At 40.2% G+C, this 20,876-nt stretch overlaps 2 protein-coding genes across 3 annotated transcripts; one reads left to right on the top strand and one right to left on the bottom strand.

Moving 5' to 3' along the window:
* Positions 1-557: 557 nt before the first annotated feature.
* rbm25b (RNA binding motif protein 25b) lies at positions 558-13,685 on the bottom strand. Its single transcript, XM_085132076.1, has 17 exons — positions 13,539-13,685; positions 12,925-13,025; positions 12,200-12,417; positions 12,043-12,100; positions 11,744-11,904; positions 11,469-11,654; positions 11,280-11,363; positions 8,230-8,507; positions 7,805-7,922; positions 7,426-7,515; positions 6,507-6,580; positions 5,452-5,602; positions 4,837-5,248; positions 3,502-3,797; positions 3,181-3,279; positions 3,041-3,088; positions 558-1,511 (listed from the first exon to the last, which is right to left on the bottom strand). The coding sequence occupies exons 2-17, from the start codon at positions 13,001-13,003 to the stop codon at positions 1,419-1,421; spliced, it is 2,445 nt and encodes an 814-aa protein (XP_084988202.1). The 5' UTR covers positions 13,004-13,025; positions 13,539-13,685; the 3' UTR covers positions 558-1,418.
* Positions 13,686-14,938: 1,253 nt separating this feature from the next.
* hsp90ab1 (heat shock protein 90, alpha (cytosolic), class B member 1) lies at positions 14,939-20,642 on the top strand. 2 transcript variants are annotated; one of them, XM_085132079.1, is made up of 12 exons: positions 14,939-15,096; positions 16,022-16,165; positions 16,284-16,490; positions 16,601-16,760; positions 17,080-17,213; positions 17,295-17,600; positions 17,691-17,856; positions 17,972-18,162; positions 18,667-18,814; positions 18,941-19,209; positions 19,656-19,989; positions 20,102-20,642. In XM_085132079.1, the coding sequence occupies exons 2-12, from the start codon at positions 16,022-16,024 to the stop codon at positions 20,218-20,220; spliced, it is 2,178 nt and encodes a 725-aa protein (XP_084988205.1). In that variant the 5' UTR covers positions 14,939-15,096; the 3' UTR covers positions 20,221-20,642. The 2 variants fall into 2 exon arrangements, with proteins under 2 accessions (XP_084988205.1, XP_084988203.1); XM_085132077.1 differs by lacking the exon at positions 14,939-15,096 and having other exon boundaries at positions 16,016-16,165.
* The last annotated feature ends 234 nt before the right edge of the window (positions 20,643-20,876 follow it).

The following is a 20,876-nucleotide window of genomic DNA, read 5'->3' as shown; positions in this document are numbered from 1 at the left end:
ATGGAGAGATTGTAATGAAGCCAACTGGAGATAGGTTTGACTGTATATCAATGTATGAATGCCAAAACCGCTCAACATTGATTTAATATTCAGAAAACTTAGACCTCAGACTGCTTATGTGGAGGGAACTGGAGGGAATTTTCTTTTCTAAATTAGGAGACTTGTTACAAAGTCATTGCTTTTCAAGTTTCTTGCATTTTAGTTTGAAACTTTAAGCCCCTATGGTTTATTATTCATTCTGCTCATTAGGAGTTGAATTCTGATACAGGCAGCGCAGTGGTTAGCACTGTTGCCACCATCAGGCTGGGATCTTTCTGTATAGAGTTTGCGTGAGTTCTCTGACTTCCTCCCACAGTCTAAAGACATGCAGTTAGTCGGGATAAGTTAATTGGAATCTCTAAATTGCCCCTAAGTGTGAATGGTTGTCTGTGTTAGCCCAGGTGTTGAAAGGGAACAACCCCCCGCCCTTAACCCTAAACCCAGCTCCATATTTTAGGACATGAACTCAAATGAATGGTTGTGATTTAATGAAAAACCAAAAAAGTTAAAAAAAAAAATGATTATAAAAATTATTTATTCAAATGTTCACCAATACAAAAACAAATGGAGAGCATCTTCACAATTTCAATTGTTTTCGTTCTTAGCTCATTTTCCTATAGTGGTTATGACGTGTGCTTTTACAGCATTGAGGATGACACAGTGCCTATGGGTCTTGTCAGTAGACACATTTCAAATGACAACTAGATGTTTTAGAGATGGTCTGAAAACAACATGCCAGTTCGTCAGGAATGTGACAAGAAATTGAGGGAGAGGGGGAAGAATTTGTGTGTACTGATTACAGAAATAAAATTCAGTTGCATCCAAAAACCCTTAATAAATACCCCTGTAATTATTTTAAAAACATCATAGCTGTAGTCATTCATACGCTTTAGTTTGTGTCTACTTAACCAACCCACATTCAACTGTAAGCCCAATTTCACAACTCAAAAGAATAGTTTGAGAAATGGTGAACTGTTTGTAGCAAACCTGCAAACTGTTCTCACTCAGTGTGTGTTGGCATGTATTAAAAAAAGTATGGGACTAAAGGGTCTCATCTCCAACACAGTGACCCTGGGTGGCCAGAGCTGTAGCTTCTTCATAACCAAATAATGACAAACTGTATATACACAAAAGCACACAGACACAATCAGCACCTGCAGAGTGGAGGAGGTGGATGCAGCCTGAGTATGTTTAAACAGAAGGAGGAGGGAAAAAAAGGAGACCCAACAACTGGTGCAAATGTGAGAATGAGCAGGATCTGCAGTTACAGTCTGTACTGGTATGGTCAGTCACGTCTTCTGGGGTGACATAAATTCGCTACAGTATTATACACAATGAAGGTAAAGGAGAAGAGGAATTCATCTTCATTTGGCCGACGATTATTTTACCAGCCCAATCTTCTTTGCTTCAGTTTCATAAATGAGCAACCGCCACATCTTCACTATGAAGACCTCAGCTTCTTCATCAAGAACCTGACCCGGAACAAAAGGAAAGTTAGAAAATCGAAAGAAACTTAGAGGAATAACTTAAACTCATGACGTGTATGTGGAAAAGGTGAATATGTTAAAATACTGACCATGAACTGCTAATTAAAATACATCTCATTTGACATGGCTCTACTTGTGCCATCGAATGAGAGACATTAAAACATTTCAAGGCCAGTTTCTTTAAAGATCTTGAACTCTTAGTCAAATGTTACAATTTCAGTTGCCTTAAAGGGTTACATTTTTATCTGGCACTCACCTTGATTGATAAGAGGTGCGCCTGAAATCTCACCTCATAAATCTCCCCCCACACATCTTAAATCAGATGGAACTAACATACTCTTCAGTTCATTTGGTACACCTTGCTAATACCTGTTGCACTCTTTTGCCTCCAGAATTGCCTTAATTCCTGATGTCCCTGATTTACTAAGGCGCTAGAACCATTGCTCTGAGATTTTTGCTGATATGATGTGAATCTTGCACTTTTTCACATCTCAAAAGGTGCTTTCTTAGTTTGATATCAGGTGACTGGAGGCCCATTTGTGTACAGTGAACTCACTATTATGTTCAAAAAGCCAGTTTAAAATGATACGAGCTTTGTGACACATCCTCCTGAAATCAGAAGGCGAGTACACTGTACACGGATGGTCAGCAGAAATGCACAGGTAGGTTGCGTAGTTTAGGTGATGCTCAGTTGGTACTAAGGGATCTAAAATGTGTTTAGAAAATATCCCCCTACACTATAACGCAACCACCATCAAGCTAAACTGTTGATATAAGCTAGGATTCTGATCCTACCATATGACTTCTGCAGCAGAACTCAAGATTCAATAGATCACTTAATACTTTTCAATCTTCTGTTGTCTGATTTTAATGAGACTGTGTGTGATCCAAGCCTCCGTTTCCTGTTCTTAGCTGACAGGAGTGGTCTTCTGCTGCTTTTGCCCATTCAGCTTCACGGTCTGACACGGTGTAGTCATAGATACTCTTCTGCATACTTTATTTGTAACAAGTGGGTAACTTGAGTTACTGTTGCCTTCATATCAGCTTGAGCAGTCTGGCCATTTTCCTCTGACAACGCTTTTGAACCCAGAGAACCGTCACTCACTTAATATTTTCTCTTTTTCAAACATTAGAGGTGGTTATATGGGAAAATCCCAGCAGATCAGCAGTTTCTGAAATATTTAGACCATGCTTGTGGCACCAAGAACTATGCTATGTCCAAAGCCATTTAAATCCCCTTCCTTCCCCGTTTTGATGCTCAGTTTAAATTTCAGCAGGCTGTCTTGATCAGGTCTACACACCTAAATGCATTGAGGTGCTGCAATGTGATTGGTTAACTAGATATTGACATTAAGCAGCTGAACAGGTGTACTTAATGAAGTCTATTTTGGTATCATTTGATTGAGAAGGTTAGTAAGGAGGTTAAAAAAAAAACAAAACCCTGCATCCTGAAAAGAAATACAATCACAAAGAAACCACATAAACAAGCATCTATAAACTGTGTCTTTGCTCACCATGGCAACATCGTCCAAGATAGTCTGCGGTGTACTGTGGGCCATCACCTGAAAGTACACAGAGGAAAATATCAGAAAGATTACATTTTAATCGTTCCACTTTCTCTAAGACAGATGTCAACTAGTGACATGACTATTACCTTGGAGCAGACAAAGTCCACTAACGTTGGCTCTTCCTCTCCAATGTACTCAATGATCTTTTTATTGATCCAGGGACGAACACGCCGTTCCATTAACGTCTGTGGAAAAAGGGATGACAAAGAGAAATATTCACAGTTTCTATATTATTTTTTAGCAATAAGCAGAAAATAAGGTTGTGAATTGACCCCTCCTTGATCATTTAAATCCTGCGAGTAAAATATTCTTAGCACAGGTTTTCTTTTCTAACTTGCCTAATTAAAAATGGATTAAAAATAAGACACACTCAGTGAGATGCCACAAATTGTCCCTCTTCTCCTCACCGTGTCAACCATGGACCAGTCCAGTGGGTACGAGAAGAGCTCGGGCTTTGCGGTGGGAATCTTTTCGATCAGGCTCTTGATGTGTTTGCGTTTCTCCTCAGCATTGGCTCCCTTTATGCTGGAAAGTCCAGCACCGTCCACCCCGAGGCTCTTGTCGTCATCATAATCCAGGGGCACCAGCTTCCTCTTGCGCGGCTGCTCATCGGCCTCCTCGTCATCAAATTTGTCGAACACGCTGTCCACCGGAAGCTTCTTCCTCTTGCCGGCGTTGGGTTGACTGGGGCTTCCCGTGGCACCTGGCAAGGACACAGAGTTTAACTACTGTTCTGTCTGTAGTTAAGGAGCAAGAATTCTGTCTCTGCAACCCCAGAGTTATTTAAACGCCCTTAACAGCATCTGAAAATGTTGAAACAATTGAAACACCTGCCTGACATTCATATAGTTCATATCAAAGCTCATATTCAGGCACATTACCTTGCAAAAATGTAGCTGATTAAAAACACTAAAAACACTGTCATAACTTCCATTTTGTTACTGTCTGATTAAAATTTTGATTCAAGAAAACATCAGATGTAAAACTGGAATTCTGCCAGATTTCATCTATTAAAGGGAAATTAGGTTTGACAAATGATGCCTGAGCAGATGACACCGATTAAAATAAGTCCCCTCTGTTTTTCAGACGAATGTCATGATTCATATTTATATTCCTCAGTCCACTAGATGAAAATTGAGCCTCTGCTCTTTAATTATCTGTTGCCATGGTGAATATTGGTATTTGAGCTCCATTGATGTTGGCTTTCTTTAAATACCCACACACACTCAAAGTGAAGACACTCTGAGGTGACAGAAACAATGAAGTGGACGGGAGTCGGAGTTTGTTAAACATGCTTTCTGGAACACGGCCTGATCCATGTAGGAATCTGTGTATCATAGATTTGTCCCTATGAAGTTATTTAGCTTCAAAATAAATTAAAATATAGAAATATCCTTTCCTTCAGTCCAATTCACACTAACCAAACAGTGTAGCAGGTGCCAAATTACCTTGACTACATTCAGACAAGATCAAAACCTGAAGAAAAGCAACACATCACCTATTATTCTTTTTTTTTTTTACCCTAAAACCAGTTTTAAACAATTATTTGTCTATAGAATGCAACTTAAAAAAATGCAAAAAACTTATTTCCTTGTTATGAATTTTTTTTATCAATTATTGAACATTTTGCTACTTTCTGCCCATCAACTAATCGATTAATGAATTTATATTCATTCATATTTACATGGGTATACTGTGTGTCTGTTCATCCTGTAATGAGGTAAAAGATCTTTTAGACCCACCCAGTTTCAGGCTGAGGCCAATCTTTGGCCGGTGTTCCTCTTGCGGAAGAGCCTCAGGTGGGGAGTTTTCATGGGGGATGATGATGCCACAGGGTGACTCTTCCCCGGGCGTGTTGGGAGACACATTTCCACTGGCTGATGACACAGAAGGCGCTGCTGTGATTGGTCGCATTGTGGGCTTTAGGCGTGGTTTTACGTCTGGGTTGTCTTCATCGTTGTCATAATCTTCCTCCTCACCCTCTTCCACCTCGTTGTCGGACTGGGGGGGTCGTGAGCGTGAATCTGCCCTCTCCTGCTCCTGTCGGCGCTCCCGGTGATCTCGTGAACCCCTGTGGCGCTCACGTTCCTCCTCAGGTTCTGGCTCTTGGACGATGGGAGGTTGTCTCAGACGCTCCTCCTCTTCCTCCTCCATCTGGACCAATAACAGGCAGATATGCAGAAAATAATCATCCAATCACAGCATTTTACAGAAAAGAAGGTCAACTAGACGTACAGAATGTGCAGAGCGACTCAGACGATAAAGTGACCTTCACACAGACAACAGACAGCATCCCCCACTCAGCTCAGACAGATACAGGCAAACACACATTTATATTACATTACAGACAAGCATACCCTGCGTAGCTCTGCGTCTGGGTCTGGATGTCCCTCGTCTAACAGCCTCTGTCTGATCTCTTCCAGCTCCTCCTTCTCCCTCTTCCTGTCACGCTCATCCGCCTCCATCTCCTTCTCTCGGTCTCTGAGACGCTTCTGCAGTGCACTGCCCCTAGGGGTCATACGGAAAATAACAGCTTTCAGAACAATGGCTGCAGTACTGCATGCGCTGCCATGAGCCACATGTGGGTCACACAGGATCTGCTGATAGTGAGGAGGCCCTATTGTGTATGCTCTGTTTGTTTTTTTTCCTTACACCCCCCCCCCCCCCCCCCCAAAAAAAAGGAAAAAAAAAGAAAAATAAGAAAAGAAATTGGCTTATTTAAAGTCCTACACATGCTCTGATTCTAATTAAATTTTGCACATGCGTCAGGTTTGCTGATAATATACACATGTTATGGGCCAAGTACATGGGTGGAGCAAAATGACTCTATAGCACCGTTCTGCAAAACAGGAGCCCCACTGCTGTGTTGTGTGTATGTGTAACATTTAATTTAACATACGTAACACAGCACAGTACACACACAAAAATAAATAAATAAAAACTCTTGTAGGTAAATTGCAAAGCATTTAAGTTTTCACTGAAGAACGCCCCTATGTTGCCATAGAAAATTTCAATCATTCCCCATGAAATTTTAATTTCCTGTAATTCACTCATTAACCAAACTTCCCATGTTTGATAAGGGTCTGCCTCTGAACATGGGTATGGCAGTATTTAACTATAATCATAGACTAGTGGCTATGAATATGGTTAAATATTGCCATCTGGAAATCTCATGTAAAACTCTTGCAGCCACTACCATAAAATTTAGAGATTGCTCATTTCCTTCACTGTATGTGTCAATATTAGGTCACATTCATCGTGCCGCCTGGTGGCAACAGGAAATCGGCAGTGTATGGCAAACAACATTATATGTGTAGGAAATTTTTTAGAGTGTATTTATAGTGACCTATAATTAGCCAATTAGGATCCTGCATGAGTGCATTTGTTTTTGATGACCTGGGTTAACACTCACCTGTAATACTTGGGGTCATCTCTGTCATCATCATAGTCTTCAAGAAACTCTTTTAACCGTTTGCCTTCTTTAATCTAATGAAAACAAAGGACAAAAATGAACTTCTCCACAAAAATGACTTCTAACAAATTCTACTGTCTGAATTAGTAGACTAAATCATATGAACACATAACTACAACATGGACAACACAAGATATGAAGTAGAATTCTTTTTAACTGACAAAAAGAGCAGACTTCAAACTCGTTAAATGCATCCCACAAAGACAACATTTCAACGTTTTAGCTTAAAACTGAAAAACAGACGTGTTTAGGTAGTTTTGCGGGGAAAACTGACTGCTCTGCTATAAAATATAATCAACATACCCAGGATATGACCTTATCTGGCTTTAATCACACCAAGATAAAAAAAATTAGGCTAAGCATTTACACAAAGGTGGTTATCAATTCAATAAGGCAGCCTTGGGTCTAACTATAAGTGCATTCAGATGAACAGGGTGTGTTAGTGGGTCTGTTAGTAAAAAATTCAAACTAGTAAGCAGGTTTAGCCTTCTTGCAAATCTTAAATTAAGTTTGGCGAGTACAAGGCTTAGGGTGCAGACCGTCTCAAAAACAACTACCTGCCCCCCGAGGTCCAAAGGTTTCTCCAATCAAGGCAATACCATTTCCAGAAAACTGATTAGTTTGTAGGCTGTGGCTCTGTGTGTTCATCTCTTATCTCTATTCTAACCTTTACCAGAGCAGGTTAAGTCTGCAGCGCAACATACCAATGTAGTCTGGTAATAAATAAACCACTTTAACTCTGTAACCCCAGAGTTAACCCCAAAGTTACTTTGCTATACAGATCCCTAGTTAAATAAATACAGTATGAACTTAACCTGTATAATAGTACAGAACCAGTGATCATTCAGAACCCGCTTACCATTTCTCGTCGGCGTTCATCTTCTCTCTCAGCCTCCTTAGCATAATCCCGTGCCTTCTTCCTCTCCCTCAGCTCCCAGTTTTTCAGCCGCTACAACAAATATATTGTCAGGCAAGCTGCGAACATCACACAAGAACTACCCCTAGCTAAAGTAAACAAGTAATACAAGGGCTGTTACTCTGAAATGATGCTGAAGATTTATTGGATTTTTTTGGACGTATAAAGAATCATTTTAATTGAATTTTACTGCTTGTATTGACTTTCTCAGACAAACATTTTGTATAGTAGGAAATAGAAGCTGTGACCTCACTGCTAGTAGGATAGCTTATATTGCTCTTCAGCGCATGGCTTTTATCATTTTTAGCACAGCCAGTCCCACCTCTTGATAGGCTGCTTCCTTGTCTCGAAGTTTCCTCTCCAGTTTCCTGCGTTCATATGCTTCTTCTTCATCCTCTTGGTCTCTCTTCTTTTCTCTGTCTCTGTCTCGGCTGACCTCCCTGCAACAATGAAATCATAGATACATTTTCTTTTATTTCTTTTATTTGTGACCATATATGGTAAATCCAAGTACTAAGGTGTTGATCAAGCATGGTACATAGTCTTAAGGAGTTTCATCAAAATGAGATGATATGATTTTTAACATTTCAATTTAAAATTCAAGCGGTTTCAATTAAATCCTGAGAAAATCAGCTTGCAGAAACTTGTCAGAATTCAGTCACCAGCAAAGTACCTGCAAACATTTGCATGTGTTTAATTGTAACATGTGTCTTTATACATTATTCTGTTTTTTTTTTTTTGCTTCACCTGGATCGGCTGCGGTCGGCACTCCTGTCACGGCTTCTGTCTCTCTCCCGTTCTCGCTCTCGTTCCCTTTCCCTGGTCCTGCGGTCACGGTCTTTGTCTCGGTCTCGATCTCTGTCTCTCTCCCGTTCTCGTTCCCTCTCCCGTTCCCGCTCTCGCTCCTTTTCCCTCTCGCGGTCCCGCCGCTCTCTTTCCCGCTCTCGCTCTTTTTCCCGTTCCCTCCTTTCACGTTCAAACTCCAGCCGCTCCTTCTCTCGTTTATCCTTCTCTTCCTCAAGTTTCTGCAGAGTAAAATACAGACAGGTTCAGCTTATGCCACACAAGATGCAGGGAGCCCCTGCAACCAATTCACAGCTGTGCACAGATCAAGTGGTTTCCAGGTTTTGGTTTCATAGATGAACATGCTCTTTGCTAATCAGCGCAAAGCTTGTATAAGAAGCCAGAATCCTAAATGGAAAACCAGGAACAATCAAAAAGCTCTCCCCCCACAGAGAGACAGCTTCAACATTAATCTAAAACTATAGGACAGTTTATTGCTTGAAGCCTGCAGCATAAACTACAGCTTAGCAAGAATAGAACTGGAAACCACTTTAATGGCCTTAAAGACCCGTGGAACATATCCAACTTGAGGCATTCATAACAAAAAAAAACAAAAACAAAAAAAACCGCGGGAAATGACAATGCTTTTTGTCTCCTTAAGAGTCCTCCTCTCAGAACAAGGAAAACAAAAACAGAAAACAGGCATCAGTCTTTTTTTGAACTAGTTGTTTGTGACTTACAGGTGTTGAACTATGGACTCAGCCCTTCGCTGCCCTTACAAGCCTTTTAAGTTAGGCCTGGGAGGAAAGCAGGTCACACGGTATACAAGGGAAAAATGTTATGGGATTCTGTCTTGCTTAAGCATCATCATTATCATCGTCATCAAACAACAACAGCCTTTCCTTCAATGAGTAACATGGCATTTGGTATTTTGCTAAAATCAAAAAATAAACATTATGAACATCAGTTATATTTCTGAACAGATAAATGAAATTGTAGAAACGGTCTTACCCCTGCAGAAGTCTTCAGGAGCTCTTCAGGACTGATTTATTCACACACACACACACACACACACACCAAACTCTGGTTTTATGGACATCACACACAAGGCTTTAACCAGAATTCCTTCGCAGTTATACTGGCATCTGATGCAAAATACGACTTTTAAAGCCTTAATATAATACTATGTTCATCATTTTGCATTTTTCTTACATTGGCACTGTTGTATTTGAGGTTAGATGGAAAATAACTTTACAAAACGTTTTCTTGTACACATCATATGCAGTCAGTTGGTCTTTACAATGACTAACTAATTAAAAGCCTTGGGTGTTATGCATCTCAAGAGAAAGAAACGTGTGACATGACAGAGATAACATAGATGTTAATTATTTTAAAAATCTATAACGCTCCAGTTAAATTGTCTTTATATTATTTAATACCCTAGTTCTAATTCAAATCTATGATTTCACGTTAGGGGTTTTTCCTTTCTTTTAATACATTTTTTTTTTACTTACCTCTGCATTGTCTGCCAAGGCTAAATGCTAAATAAACATGCGACCATGTAAAAAATAAATTTAATTTTATTTATTTACAGTAAGCATGTATGGGTGTATATAAGCAGTAATATTTAGGCAAACTTATAATTATAAAGAAAAATCTGGTATTATTAAAACATTTTGCAAAAATACTTTCAGCATTTAAGCGCTTCCTTTAATTTTCTTTCCCCATAAAAAGCCTGAATTCACTCCCTGCAAAGTCACTCACTAAAAACTGATTAACCACATTAAATAATCATAATGATATTGAATTAAGTAGGATTTTTTTTTCTCTGGGGCTAAAAATCAATCAGCCCAAATATGGTAGGTCACAACAGGCAGTGGAAATTTCTCACTTTGTTTAAACGCTGTTTTGGCAAGATCACGATTACAGTTGGAGGGCACTTCAAGCAAACCACAGTTATGCATCCAAAACCCAACTAGATTGCTACCTTCCCTGTTGTTTTCATAAAAATTAGAATTTAAACAGTTGATTGAATAAACTCACTAACTAATCTCTCATAAAAAAAATAAAAACTAATGCAGAGAGAGTAAGATATTTATCAAATGGAAGAGACAGGAGAAAGAAATTCCACAACAAAACATACAGAGAGCACGTACCTTGTTAGTCTTCAGATCATCTTACTGCTGTGGAGAGGGCGCCCCCACCCCACACTAGAATAATAAGGCTACAGCCAAAGTCACTGCAGTAGTTACTGAGTCCTTGTGCTTCAACATGAACACCATTATGACAGACCATAATTTACAGAGGACTCGCACAGGTTCACTGACTCATCAGCTTTCGAGTGAAGCACCAATGCTGTCATAAATTCAGGATGATCTAGGGAAACTGTCTTTGCGTGGTGGAAAGGTTGGCTAAATCAAGGCCAACACACACACACACACATACAACTGAGCAGCACAGTTGCCCCAATGCAAGTCCTCAAGAGGGGGACGCCCAGTATATGTATATAGTAAATGAAGGCTGATACTTACATCCTATCCTGGCAACTTTTTCCAAAGCTCTGTGATTCATCTTGCTTTAGTCACCATATGATCACTATCATAATGGTGGGGTTTAATGAATAGATTAGCTTTTAAGTAACTTTACATCGTCTCCATGCATTTTTGTGTGATGAATGAAGATATGGATCTATAATGGTCACACCTAGATAGTTTGGCAATATTGGCAGGTGTCAAATCACGCCTGAGAAAGGTGACAAGAATACACTAGCTGTCTGCCCACTTGTAGTGTTCAAACATTGAAAATAAAACATTTCATATAGTTTATGGCAGAATAATATGTTTGGTGGTGTTGTTTTAGGGACCGCCAATCTATAGTAGAGTATGCATGTTACTGAGTTAGGGCAAAAAAAAACAAAAAAAAAAAAACTGTGTCAACTAAATGTGCAAGCTCTAGGAGTGAACTGCTGTCCAAAACCTGAAATGTCAACTACAAGATCAAAGAAGCCACTTTACCTTGTGAGTGTCGCGAAATTTACTAATCTCTCTGGAAATCAGGTCCCTCTTGTCCTCCTCCATGTCAATAGTGTTTATGTCATCCTGAGGAAAAACAACGCATTGACAGGTTGAAATAACAATCCTCACTTTCAAGCTAAGGAGTAAACAAAAGAGTAGCACAAGTTAACAATTAATCAAGGTTAGCACCTCTTCTTTTTTCTCCTTTTTTCTCTTTCGTCGCTGGGACTCATCATCCTGTGAAGGTGCATTAAGTTCCGCAGCATATTCCCGCATCAGTCCATCGATGGCGCCCTTGATAATCTGATCTTTTTTCTTTGTCTCCTCATCTAACACTTCTTCCTCATCCTCTCCTGCATCTTCACTCTTTTTATCCTGTCAATAAAATGAGTCAAGTTTAGCAATTTTTCACCTTCTCTAGCTGCTGCGAACATTTATTTGAATTGCTGTTACAAAATTCATACCCCATTTGCAGTCTTCTTCTTGGCCTTCCACTCATCCAGCTGTGCTTTTGTCTTGGCATCAACTTTCACTAGTAGGTTTTTATCTCCAATCTGGAGGTCGTGAAGCAGTCGCAAGGCTCGCAGTGTGGACTCTGGCTCCTTGTACTCACAGAAACCAAAAGCTGGAACAAATATTGACATATAAATAGACATAAGGGCATGATCAAATGTTTATTTATAGACTGAATTGATGGTTTGCCATGTATCTAAATATTCTTCATCTTTTAATACCCATATACTGACTACATAATAAAAATTACCTTGAAGCTTGCCAGAGGCTCCTTGTACTCTCTTCCAGCTCAAAACAATTCCACATTTCTATATAATTACAAAGAAAAAAATAAAGTTGTCAACTTAAGAGGGTGTCTGCTTTTGCTGGTGTAGTTCTAAGAATAGAATGGGTGTTCCCCCTCTTACCGCCAGCAGCTGTCTGATCAACATGTCTGAAGCCTTTTCTGATATATTCCCCACAAACACTGTTGTGGTGGGGCCACTGTTCTCATCACTGTCTTTGGCAATCACAGCAATGGTTTCCCTCTTAGGGACTGCAGGCTTGCTGAGCACTGGTACTGAAGAAACCATTACTGCAGGTGTGGGGGCCATGATACCCATGTGAACTGGGATCATAGGGGCTCCTGAAACAGCCAAAGAAAACATGCAACAAGCAATTACACCATTTTCACTTAAGATCTATGACTGCAGATTAGTAAAACGATTCTCAAATATTTTCAGTAATGTAGCGAATCTCAACTACCTTAGGTGTTGCGAATATGCCTCTTAACCTCCTAGGACCTGGCGTCCACATATGTGGACATCACATTTTGGGTTATTAGACCAAAATACTCAATTTTGCTCTACAAGGGCCTGATATCCACTTATGAGGACATTATACTGCTACTGTTCTATCAAAATTTTAAACGAATATCCTCATATGTGGCTCTGATTTTTCATAAAAACAAAAACAAAGGTAAAAAAAATCTGGTAATTCTTTGTTTTTACATTCATTGGGCCCCAATCAGCCCAAATATCAAAGAGAAATTAAAAATGCATGCCGTGGAAGAGTTCGGGTCTTAGGAGGTTAATAATGACATTGTGGTAAACCAAAAACAAAACAGGTGAACGCCAATCAGAAGGGTGCTTACCTGGGGGAAAGCCTGTGTACTGAGGAGGGATGCCTGGAGGTGGCAACAGCGGCCGATTTAAATGAGGGGGGAAGGACATTGTGGAAGTGAACTGGACCGACCTGAAGAACGAACCAAGATACCCGTTATCAGCAGCGCCAGATGTGTAATTAAATCAAGTCCTCTAAACAATGTAAATTAAAACAAAGAGCCAAACTTGTAAAAAGATTAGTTTAACCCAACAACACGATAAGTGAGAAAGCACAACGATGTTTATTGGTATCTAGTCATATGAATTTGAAGTACCCGTCGGTGACATCTGCTGTCCAGCAGCAACAATACTTAAACTTAGCTTAGCTCAATGGGATGGCGTTCGCAGGGTGACTATTATAAAGTCCCAGGAGCCACATATTGTTATTGTGTTACAACGAGTTAATTTGTTCACTGTTTATGCGGCCAAAAAACTAGCAGCTTAGTTAGCTAAAGCTAGCACCGAGCACGCTCCAGTGTCCCCGGCATAGACTTAGGCTAAGCTAATATTAGCGCAAACTAGCGTTACTTAACAAACAACACTCAACCATTAGCGGGCAGAGTTAAAGTTCAAGATAAATCTACACATGCCCAGGTATACATACCTTTAATCAGGCGGTATTTTTATTAAAAGAATAAAAATACTCTCAGAAGGTTAGTAATTATGAAAATTCCTCTAACGTTCCAAATGTTGGCTTAGCACGTTGGCTAGTCGGGCCTTCAAAAAAAAAAACATTTGACGCAAGCGCTTTACGAGCAACACTACATGAGCGCTTGCTTTGTACACCAAGACTTGACCACTGGACGGAGTTTACTAACGATACTAGTATCTACTGCGGCAATAACTGTACTACTATTATTACTAGCATTAGAGTATAGTTTTATACTAGTATTATAATATTAATATCAATAAGAAAAATCACTACTCTTATTATTATTAATATTTAGATAGCATTCCTAAAGGTCGTCTAGAAGGTTAATGAAACATAAGGTTAGGGAGCGTTTGTCGATGTTGAAGGTTTGCTGGGTTAAAAATAGATTTCAATACTATAAGATAACTCCTCCACTTGTATGTACTACTTTGTGGAAATTTTAAGACACTGTCAATTTAGATTTTTATTTTTATTTAATTACATTAATATGTAATCCAAAGACATAGTCTATTATTTGTGCATAGGAGATCCTTCATAATGTCTTTTACGAATAAAATAATAATTTTGACATCTGACAGAATAAATATCTGAAGATTAATTATTTATTTAATGCATAAGCAGCGTTTTGGTTTTGTTTGTTTGTTTTGTTTGTGTGTTCGTTTTGTTTTGTTTTTTGTCGGAGCCTCTCCGAGACAGCGGCTGTTATGTGAAGACTGCGACTGACATCGCGTGACGTCACTTTAGGCGGGATTTTCATGGAAAGTGCTAGAAGAAACGAAGCACACCCTGCATGTTTTTGAATATTCCTCCATCAGATTAAAAAGATCTAAAGTATTTGTTGGTCTCTCGGGAAATTAACAGTATACTTGTGAGTTTTAATGACTTTATTTGTTAGACTAATTTAAATTCTGCCTTGATAGCATATCGCGGCAGCTCTGGAAACTGGTATAAAATAGATCGGTTCTGACAATACTTTCGTTTTTTTTTTTAACGGCCACAAGATGGCAGCAATGATGCGCTTGTCTCAGAAATAAAACTGTAATACTGTGTTTTCCAGGAGATTAGTATAAAGTAGTATAAAGTGTTTTTGGATTCACTTTACTAATTAATCTTGAAAAAGTCCCCTTGTGTTTGTATACCTAATATAATGGCTTTAAATCTCCAGAGATTTGTTTTCTTTAGTACACATTGCACTTCAATCCACTGAATTAATACCTGCTAAAATGTCTTAATAATATCCTATTCATTTATTTAGTTATTTATTTCCTCAAGTCTTCATTCAAACTCATCACATGGTGAATGTAGCCTTAAAACATTAACTGTAATTCACTTGATGCACTTCTCCTTACTAGATGGCGCACCGCGGATGGATACGACTGCACTGTGAAGCACGTGTATAAAGATACCGGTCTATTAAAAGGAGGTCCCTTTCCAATTCTCTGCGTCAGACAGCGTAAGGGATAGCGATTTGGTTGCATTTTATTCAAGAAAAGTCAACGAAATTAACAAGGTATGTAGACGAGCGTTTTCTTGTCGGTTGCTATGTGCTTTAGCCTTTGGTATTTGACCTTTTATTAAACAGTCATTCAAGTATACAGCTCCTATTCTCACGAGTTACGGTTGTAACCTTAAGTAACTCTAGTCGGGTACAGCTAACATATCACAGTTATCACTGTAGTAGTCAGAATTTTGGTTTTTAATTACTGTGGAGTAAGAAATGTTTGCACTTGTCATGTAGACGTCGAGTGTAAATGCTGCACTCTGCCGCACTGCCCTAGCCGTGTGTAGTACCAAGGCAGGTGTGGCGAACATGACAGCGCTGTATCGGTTCATATATTGTACGACTGGTCGACATTGACAGAATAAATCATTTTATATGTTTATAAGAATAAAGTGAACTGGCTTGAGTCGATTTCGCTTAGTCCCCGTATTCACGTAGCTCTCGCGTTTCTATAAAACGCACGAGTTAGTCTCAAGTTGCCAATGCTTTCAGATTTATGCTCTTCTTAAGTGACTGGTGTTTTTAGCTGTTATTTATTCGAATTGGTGGCAGAGCCGTTTTATATGACAGTCACGTTTGCCGTCGTTAATACATGGCTTTGAGTTGCTCTTCTGGGGGAACCTATTTTGCCGCATTGCATAAGCTTTTTTTCGTTATTTTCACCAGTAGCTTTTCCTTAGCACGTGTTTGCGGGGTCCATTGTCTGTCGCTCGACGCCATGTTGGTTAACGGCCACTTCCGCAACATGACGGCAGTTATCCATATTATGTAACCGACTTCTGACAGGATCAAACGACGATACAGTTTGCGAAACTGAAAGTAGTTGAATGTATGTAGTTTGACCGGATCGGTTTTCCCGTAATATGCTTAATCATCCTGTTTTCATCGAAATCCACCCATTTTATTAAAGCATACACAAACTGTTTTAATGCAGATGCCTGAAGAAATGCACCAAGAAGAGGAGGCTGAGACCTTTGCCTTCCAGGCTGAGATCGCTCAGCTGATGTCGCTGATCATCAACACCTTTTATTCCAACAAAGAGATCTTTCTCAGGGAGTTGATTTCCAACGCTTCTGATGTAAGTTAGCAGGAGCAGAGCTTTTCATTCCGCACTAATGCATTTATTTTTAGCCATTTTTTTGTGTTTCTGAATGCTTCAAAGAATGTTAGTTTTAATCCTGTTTAAACATTTGCAGGCTCTGGACAAAATCCGCTATGAAAGCCTGACTGATCCCTCCAAGCTCGACAGTGGCAAGGATCTGAAAATTGACATCGTTCCCAATAAGGCTGAACGCACCCTGACCTTGGTCGATACTGGAATCGGTATGACCAAAGCCGACCTCATTAACAACCTGGGTACCATCGCAAAGTCTGGTACCAAGGCCTTTATGGAGGCCCTGCAGGTATGAAGGAATGCATCATGGAACTGTAGGGACGCTTTATAAGAGGACAGCATTTTCCATGTTCACAATTGAGCTGAAATCTAACATTAGAACTGACTGTGTTCCTCTAGGCTGGTGCTGACATCTCCATGATTGGTCAGTTTGGTGTGGGTTTTTACTCTGCCTACCTTGTTGCTGAGAAAGTGGTTGTCATCACAAAGCACAATGATGATGAGCAGTATGCCTGGGAGTCCTCTGCTGGAGGTTCCTTCACAGTCAAGGTTGACAACAGTAAGTGTCTTGATGTTACAATATCAGAACTAAACCTGTTTTTAAATATTGTGGTTACATCTAAGGATGTTCCTGATTGCTCATTAATTGGAAGCAGTTCTTACTCTTAATGGTCTCGATGTTGTTAATTGTGTGTTCATGTGTCTGAGGTTACGATGTAGCTTTAAAATATTAAGAGGGTTGTTTTCATTCTTGGCGTTAAAGTTGGCATAGTCCTTTAGAGGCTTAAATATGGAGTTGAAGTATCAAAAAATTGAATCTTGAATCCATGGACACTGTTCAGTACAAAATGTACTAAAAGCATCACAACTGTTCACAGGTGAGCCCATCGGCCGTGGAACAAAGATCATCCTGTACCTGAAGGATGATCAGACAGAGTACATCGAGGAGAAGAGGGTCAAGGAGATCGTGAAGAAGCACTCTCAGTTCATTGGCTACCCAATCACCCTCTTTGTAAGTGACTTTTATAGAGGATGTTGTTAGAATACCGTTGAAGAACACCAAAGTAAAAATCAAAGTAATGTCACTCTGCAGGTGGAGAAGGAGCGTGACAAGGAGGTCAGTGATGACGAGGCAGAGGAAGAAAAGGCAGAAAAGGAGGAGAAAGAGGAAGGTGAGGACAAGCCAAAGATTGAGGATGTTGGCTCAGATGATGAGGAGGACTCAAAAGACAAGGACAAGAAGAAGAAAAAGAAGATCAAGGAGAAGTACATCGACCAGGAGGAGCTGAACAAGACCAAGCCCATCTGGACCAGGAATCCTGATGACATCACAAACGAAGAGTACGGCGAGTTCTACAAGAGTCTGACCAACGACTGGGAGGATCACCTCGCTGTTAAGGTAAGCAGGTTAACCTGAACATGGCCTACTGGGTTTTTAATCTAGTCATAAACAACAAATAAAGCTAAACTGAGTCATTTTCCTCTACAGCACTTCTCAGTGGAAGGCCAGCTGGAGTTCCGTGCCTTGCTCTTTATCCCCCGCCGTGCACCTTTTGACCTCTTTGAGAACAAGAAAAAGAAGAATAACATCAAGCTCTACGTCAGGAGAGTCTTCATCATGGACAACTGTGAAGAGCTCATCCCTGAGTATCTGAGTAAGATGACTTGCTTTTTACCTTTAGTCTGAAACTACTTTAATTTACAGCTTAGTACACAGTAAAGAATTGCTTAAAGGCAAAGGCTTAGTGTAGCATTTGTATGCCATTCCAGACTTTATCCGTGGTGTTGTGGACTCTGAGGACCTGCCCCTGAACATCTCCAGAGAAATGCTGCAGCAGAGCAAGATCCTGAAAGTCATTCGTAAAAACATTGTCAAGAAATGTCTTGAGCTTTTTGCTGAACTGGGTGAGGATAAGGAAAACTACAAGAAGTTCTACGAAGCCTTCTCAAAGAACCTCAAGGTATTTAATATTCTAGCTACTTTTCTTTTTTTGTTTGACTTTAGGAAAGTTGGCTCTTAAAATTCTCCATTTCATGTCAGTGCATCTTCATGGACCTCAAAGGTTTATCTCTTTATTCTTTAATCTGGTTTGTAAAGCCCTCTTGTTCTTCAAAGTAGTGTAGATGTTTTTTGTAATAAACAGATCTTTAAAACCCAGTAGAATAGCTGTTTTGGCATTTATGTAATCCCATGCAGTCAAATCTGCATTAGGAATAGGAACTTCCCACATTTATGCTGTAGACTGAAAACATGAAGTTAATTAAAAGCCTAAAGTGACAAACTATGTTGTAGCAGAATTCATGCAGTGTGCAATGTCAGTGTGACTAGAATTCTGACATTGCTGGCAGTCCATCTCACCTGACCATACACAGGTGGGATTGACCTTTTTATTTGAATCCATTAACCTACTGGTGTATGAGGTTGTTTTTGGATAAGATGATAACTCTTATTTGTTCACTTGTAGCTGGGTGTGCACGAGGACTCTCAAAACCGCAAGAAGCTGTCTGAGCTGCTGCGTTACCACAGCTCCCAGTCTGGTGACGAGACTACCTCCCTCTCGGAGTACGTGACCCGCATGAAGGAAAACCAGAAATCCATCTACTACATTACTGGTGAGTAAAATAAACCTTAAGTAGCTTCTGAAATGGTAGGAGAGAACTGCATTTACACAAGTTTTAAAAATGCAGTTTTATTCAAACTTTATATTTTTATTATTTTTATTTTTTTGTCATTTGTAGGTGAGAGTAAGGATCAGGTGGCCAACTCTGCCTTTGTTGAACGTGTTCGTAAGCGTGGTTTTGAGGTCTTGTACATGACGGAGCCCATTGATGAGTACTGTGTCCAGCAGTTGAAGGAGTTTGATGGCAAGACCCTGGTCTCTGTCACCAAAGAGGGTTTGGAGCTGCCAGAGGATGAGGAGGAGAAGAAAAAGATGGAGGATGACAAGGCTAAATTTGAGAACCTCTGCAAGCTCATGAAGGAGATCCTTGACAAGAAAGTGGAGAAGGTCAGTAATCCTAATGAGAGCCCAACTAAGATAACCCGAACTTCCCTTTGTGCTCTAGCGTTTAGGGTCTCAAAGTTCACAACTGTGGCTGACAGGGTTTTGTTTGGTAACAGGTAGTCTAATTGGTCCCAACTTCTACTGTGGTGAGTTCCTGCAGTCTTGGTGTGATGCGAATGATTTGCATTCTTTGCCAGATGTGGCGCTGTACATGTTTGAAATCTGAACCCTAAAGTGAATGCAGTCAAACTCGTGCTTGTTGCAGTAATGTGCATCTAGTACTTATGTTTTTGCAAGGATTTGGGGAAGTAAACTAACTAGACTAGATTTAAAGTTGTAATGTGCTGGTATTATTTCTAACATGCTTGACTAACTTAACTTTGTCTCCTTAAATTATCAGATGTGTCACCTGAGCCTCTTTAAATCTTAATGTCTTCTTTCTCCTTCAGGTGACTGTGTCAAACAGACTGGTGTCATCCCCCTGCTGCATTGTGACAAGTACTTATGGCTGGACCGCCAACATGGAGAGGATCATGAAGGCCCAGGCACTCAGGGACAACTCCACCATGGGCTACATGATGGCCAAGAAGCACCTGGAGATCAACCCTGACCACCCCATCATGGAGACTCTGAGGCAGAAGGCTGAGGCTGACAAGAACGACAAGGCTGTGAAGGACCTCGTCATTCTGCTGTTCGAAACCGCACTGCTGTCCTCAGGCTTCTCCCTGGACGACCCACAGACTCACTCCAACCGCATCTACAGAATGATCAAACTTGGTCTTGGTAAGAAAACGCTGCAGATCCAGATCCTCGTCACTTTCTAGAAGTGGGTATCTATCTAGGTGAACAACGCTTTTCCTTTTCTTTTCTTTTTTTCTTTTTTTTTTGCTCTCAGGTATTGACGATGACGACATTCCCGCAGAGGAGACCACCACTACAGCAGTCCCAGATGAGATGCCTCCCCTAGAAGGCGAAGCTGAGGACGATGCTTCACGCATGGAAGAAGTGGATTAAACAAGATGGCACCCCAGATTTCAACACATAATCCTCCCTTTCCAACTGTTCATCCTTAAACTGTAAAAAAAAAAAGCTATTAATGTTGTGTGGTGGACCAATATTGGTGCTCTTGAGTGTGGCGCATCACACTGAAGAGCTCTTTAAGAGGCTGTCTTGATTTTTCCTGTAGAAGTTCATGGTGACGCCACATTTGTTTTAATGAGAACCCTGTTGCACTGAGTTTTAAATGTCAGAGCGGTAAATGTGTGAACACAAGTACATTCCAGTCTCATCTGGAGGGTTTGGGGGGGGAGGAGGAGGAGTGCTGTTCACGTGCAACACTGCATGGAGAGAGGACTGTATGATTCCTTTGCCTGAGTTCAGGCTCGTCTGTAATTCCAAGTCTTGTTTTGCAAAAAAATTAAAGATGTGAGACCTTATTTGTCTTGTAGTATTTTTATGCCTTAGGGAATTTAAACTAAGTGTTTGCACACATACTTGGACCTGGCACACTTCAAAATTCTTACTGGGGCAGTTGCTCAATGTATCCACTAGGTGGGGACATGCTACAGTGTGAGAGCCATTTCCAAACATCAGCATGCAAGTGCTTTAGACACAGAAGAATGGGTTTTGTAAGTGTTACTATTGTAAAGAGTAGTCCCGCCCTGTGCCTT

This window comes from Neolamprologus multifasciatus, chromosome 15, assembly GCF_963576455.1.
Source record: "Neolamprologus multifasciatus chromosome 15, fNeoMul1.2, whole genome shotgun sequence".
In the NCBI taxonomy this organism is placed as follows: Eukaryota; Metazoa; Chordata; class Actinopteri; order Cichliformes; family Cichlidae; genus Neolamprologus; species Neolamprologus multifasciatus.
This window is presented reverse-complemented; position numbering and strand designations above follow the sequence as displayed.

Bases quoted from the DNA above. Each gene is read 5' to 3' on its own strand.
- rbm25b (XM_085132076.1), bottom strand. From the start codon at position 13,003: ATGTCCTTCCCCCCTCATTTAAATCGGCCGCTGTTGCCACCTCCAGGC. The intron at 12,101-12,199 runs GTAAGAGGGGGA...GTAATTATATAG, and splicing joins TGATCAGACAGCTGCTGGCG to AAATGTGGAATTGTTTTGAG. The intron at 8,508-11,279 runs GTAAAGTGGCTT...TTTACTCTGCAG, and splicing joins AATTTCGCGACACTCACAAG to AAACTTGAGGAAGAGAAGGA.
- hsp90ab1 (XM_085132077.1), top strand. From the start codon at position 16,016: ATGCAGATGCCTGAAGAAATGCACCAAGAAGAGGAGGCTGAGACCTTT. The intron at 18,163-18,666 runs GTATTTAATATT...GTTCACTTGTAG, and splicing joins CCTTCTCAAAGAACCTCAAG to CTGGGTGTGCACGAGGACTC. The intron at 19,990-20,101 runs GTAAGAAAACGC...TTTTGCTCTCAG, and splicing joins AATGATCAAACTTGGTCTTG to GTATTGACGATGACGACATT.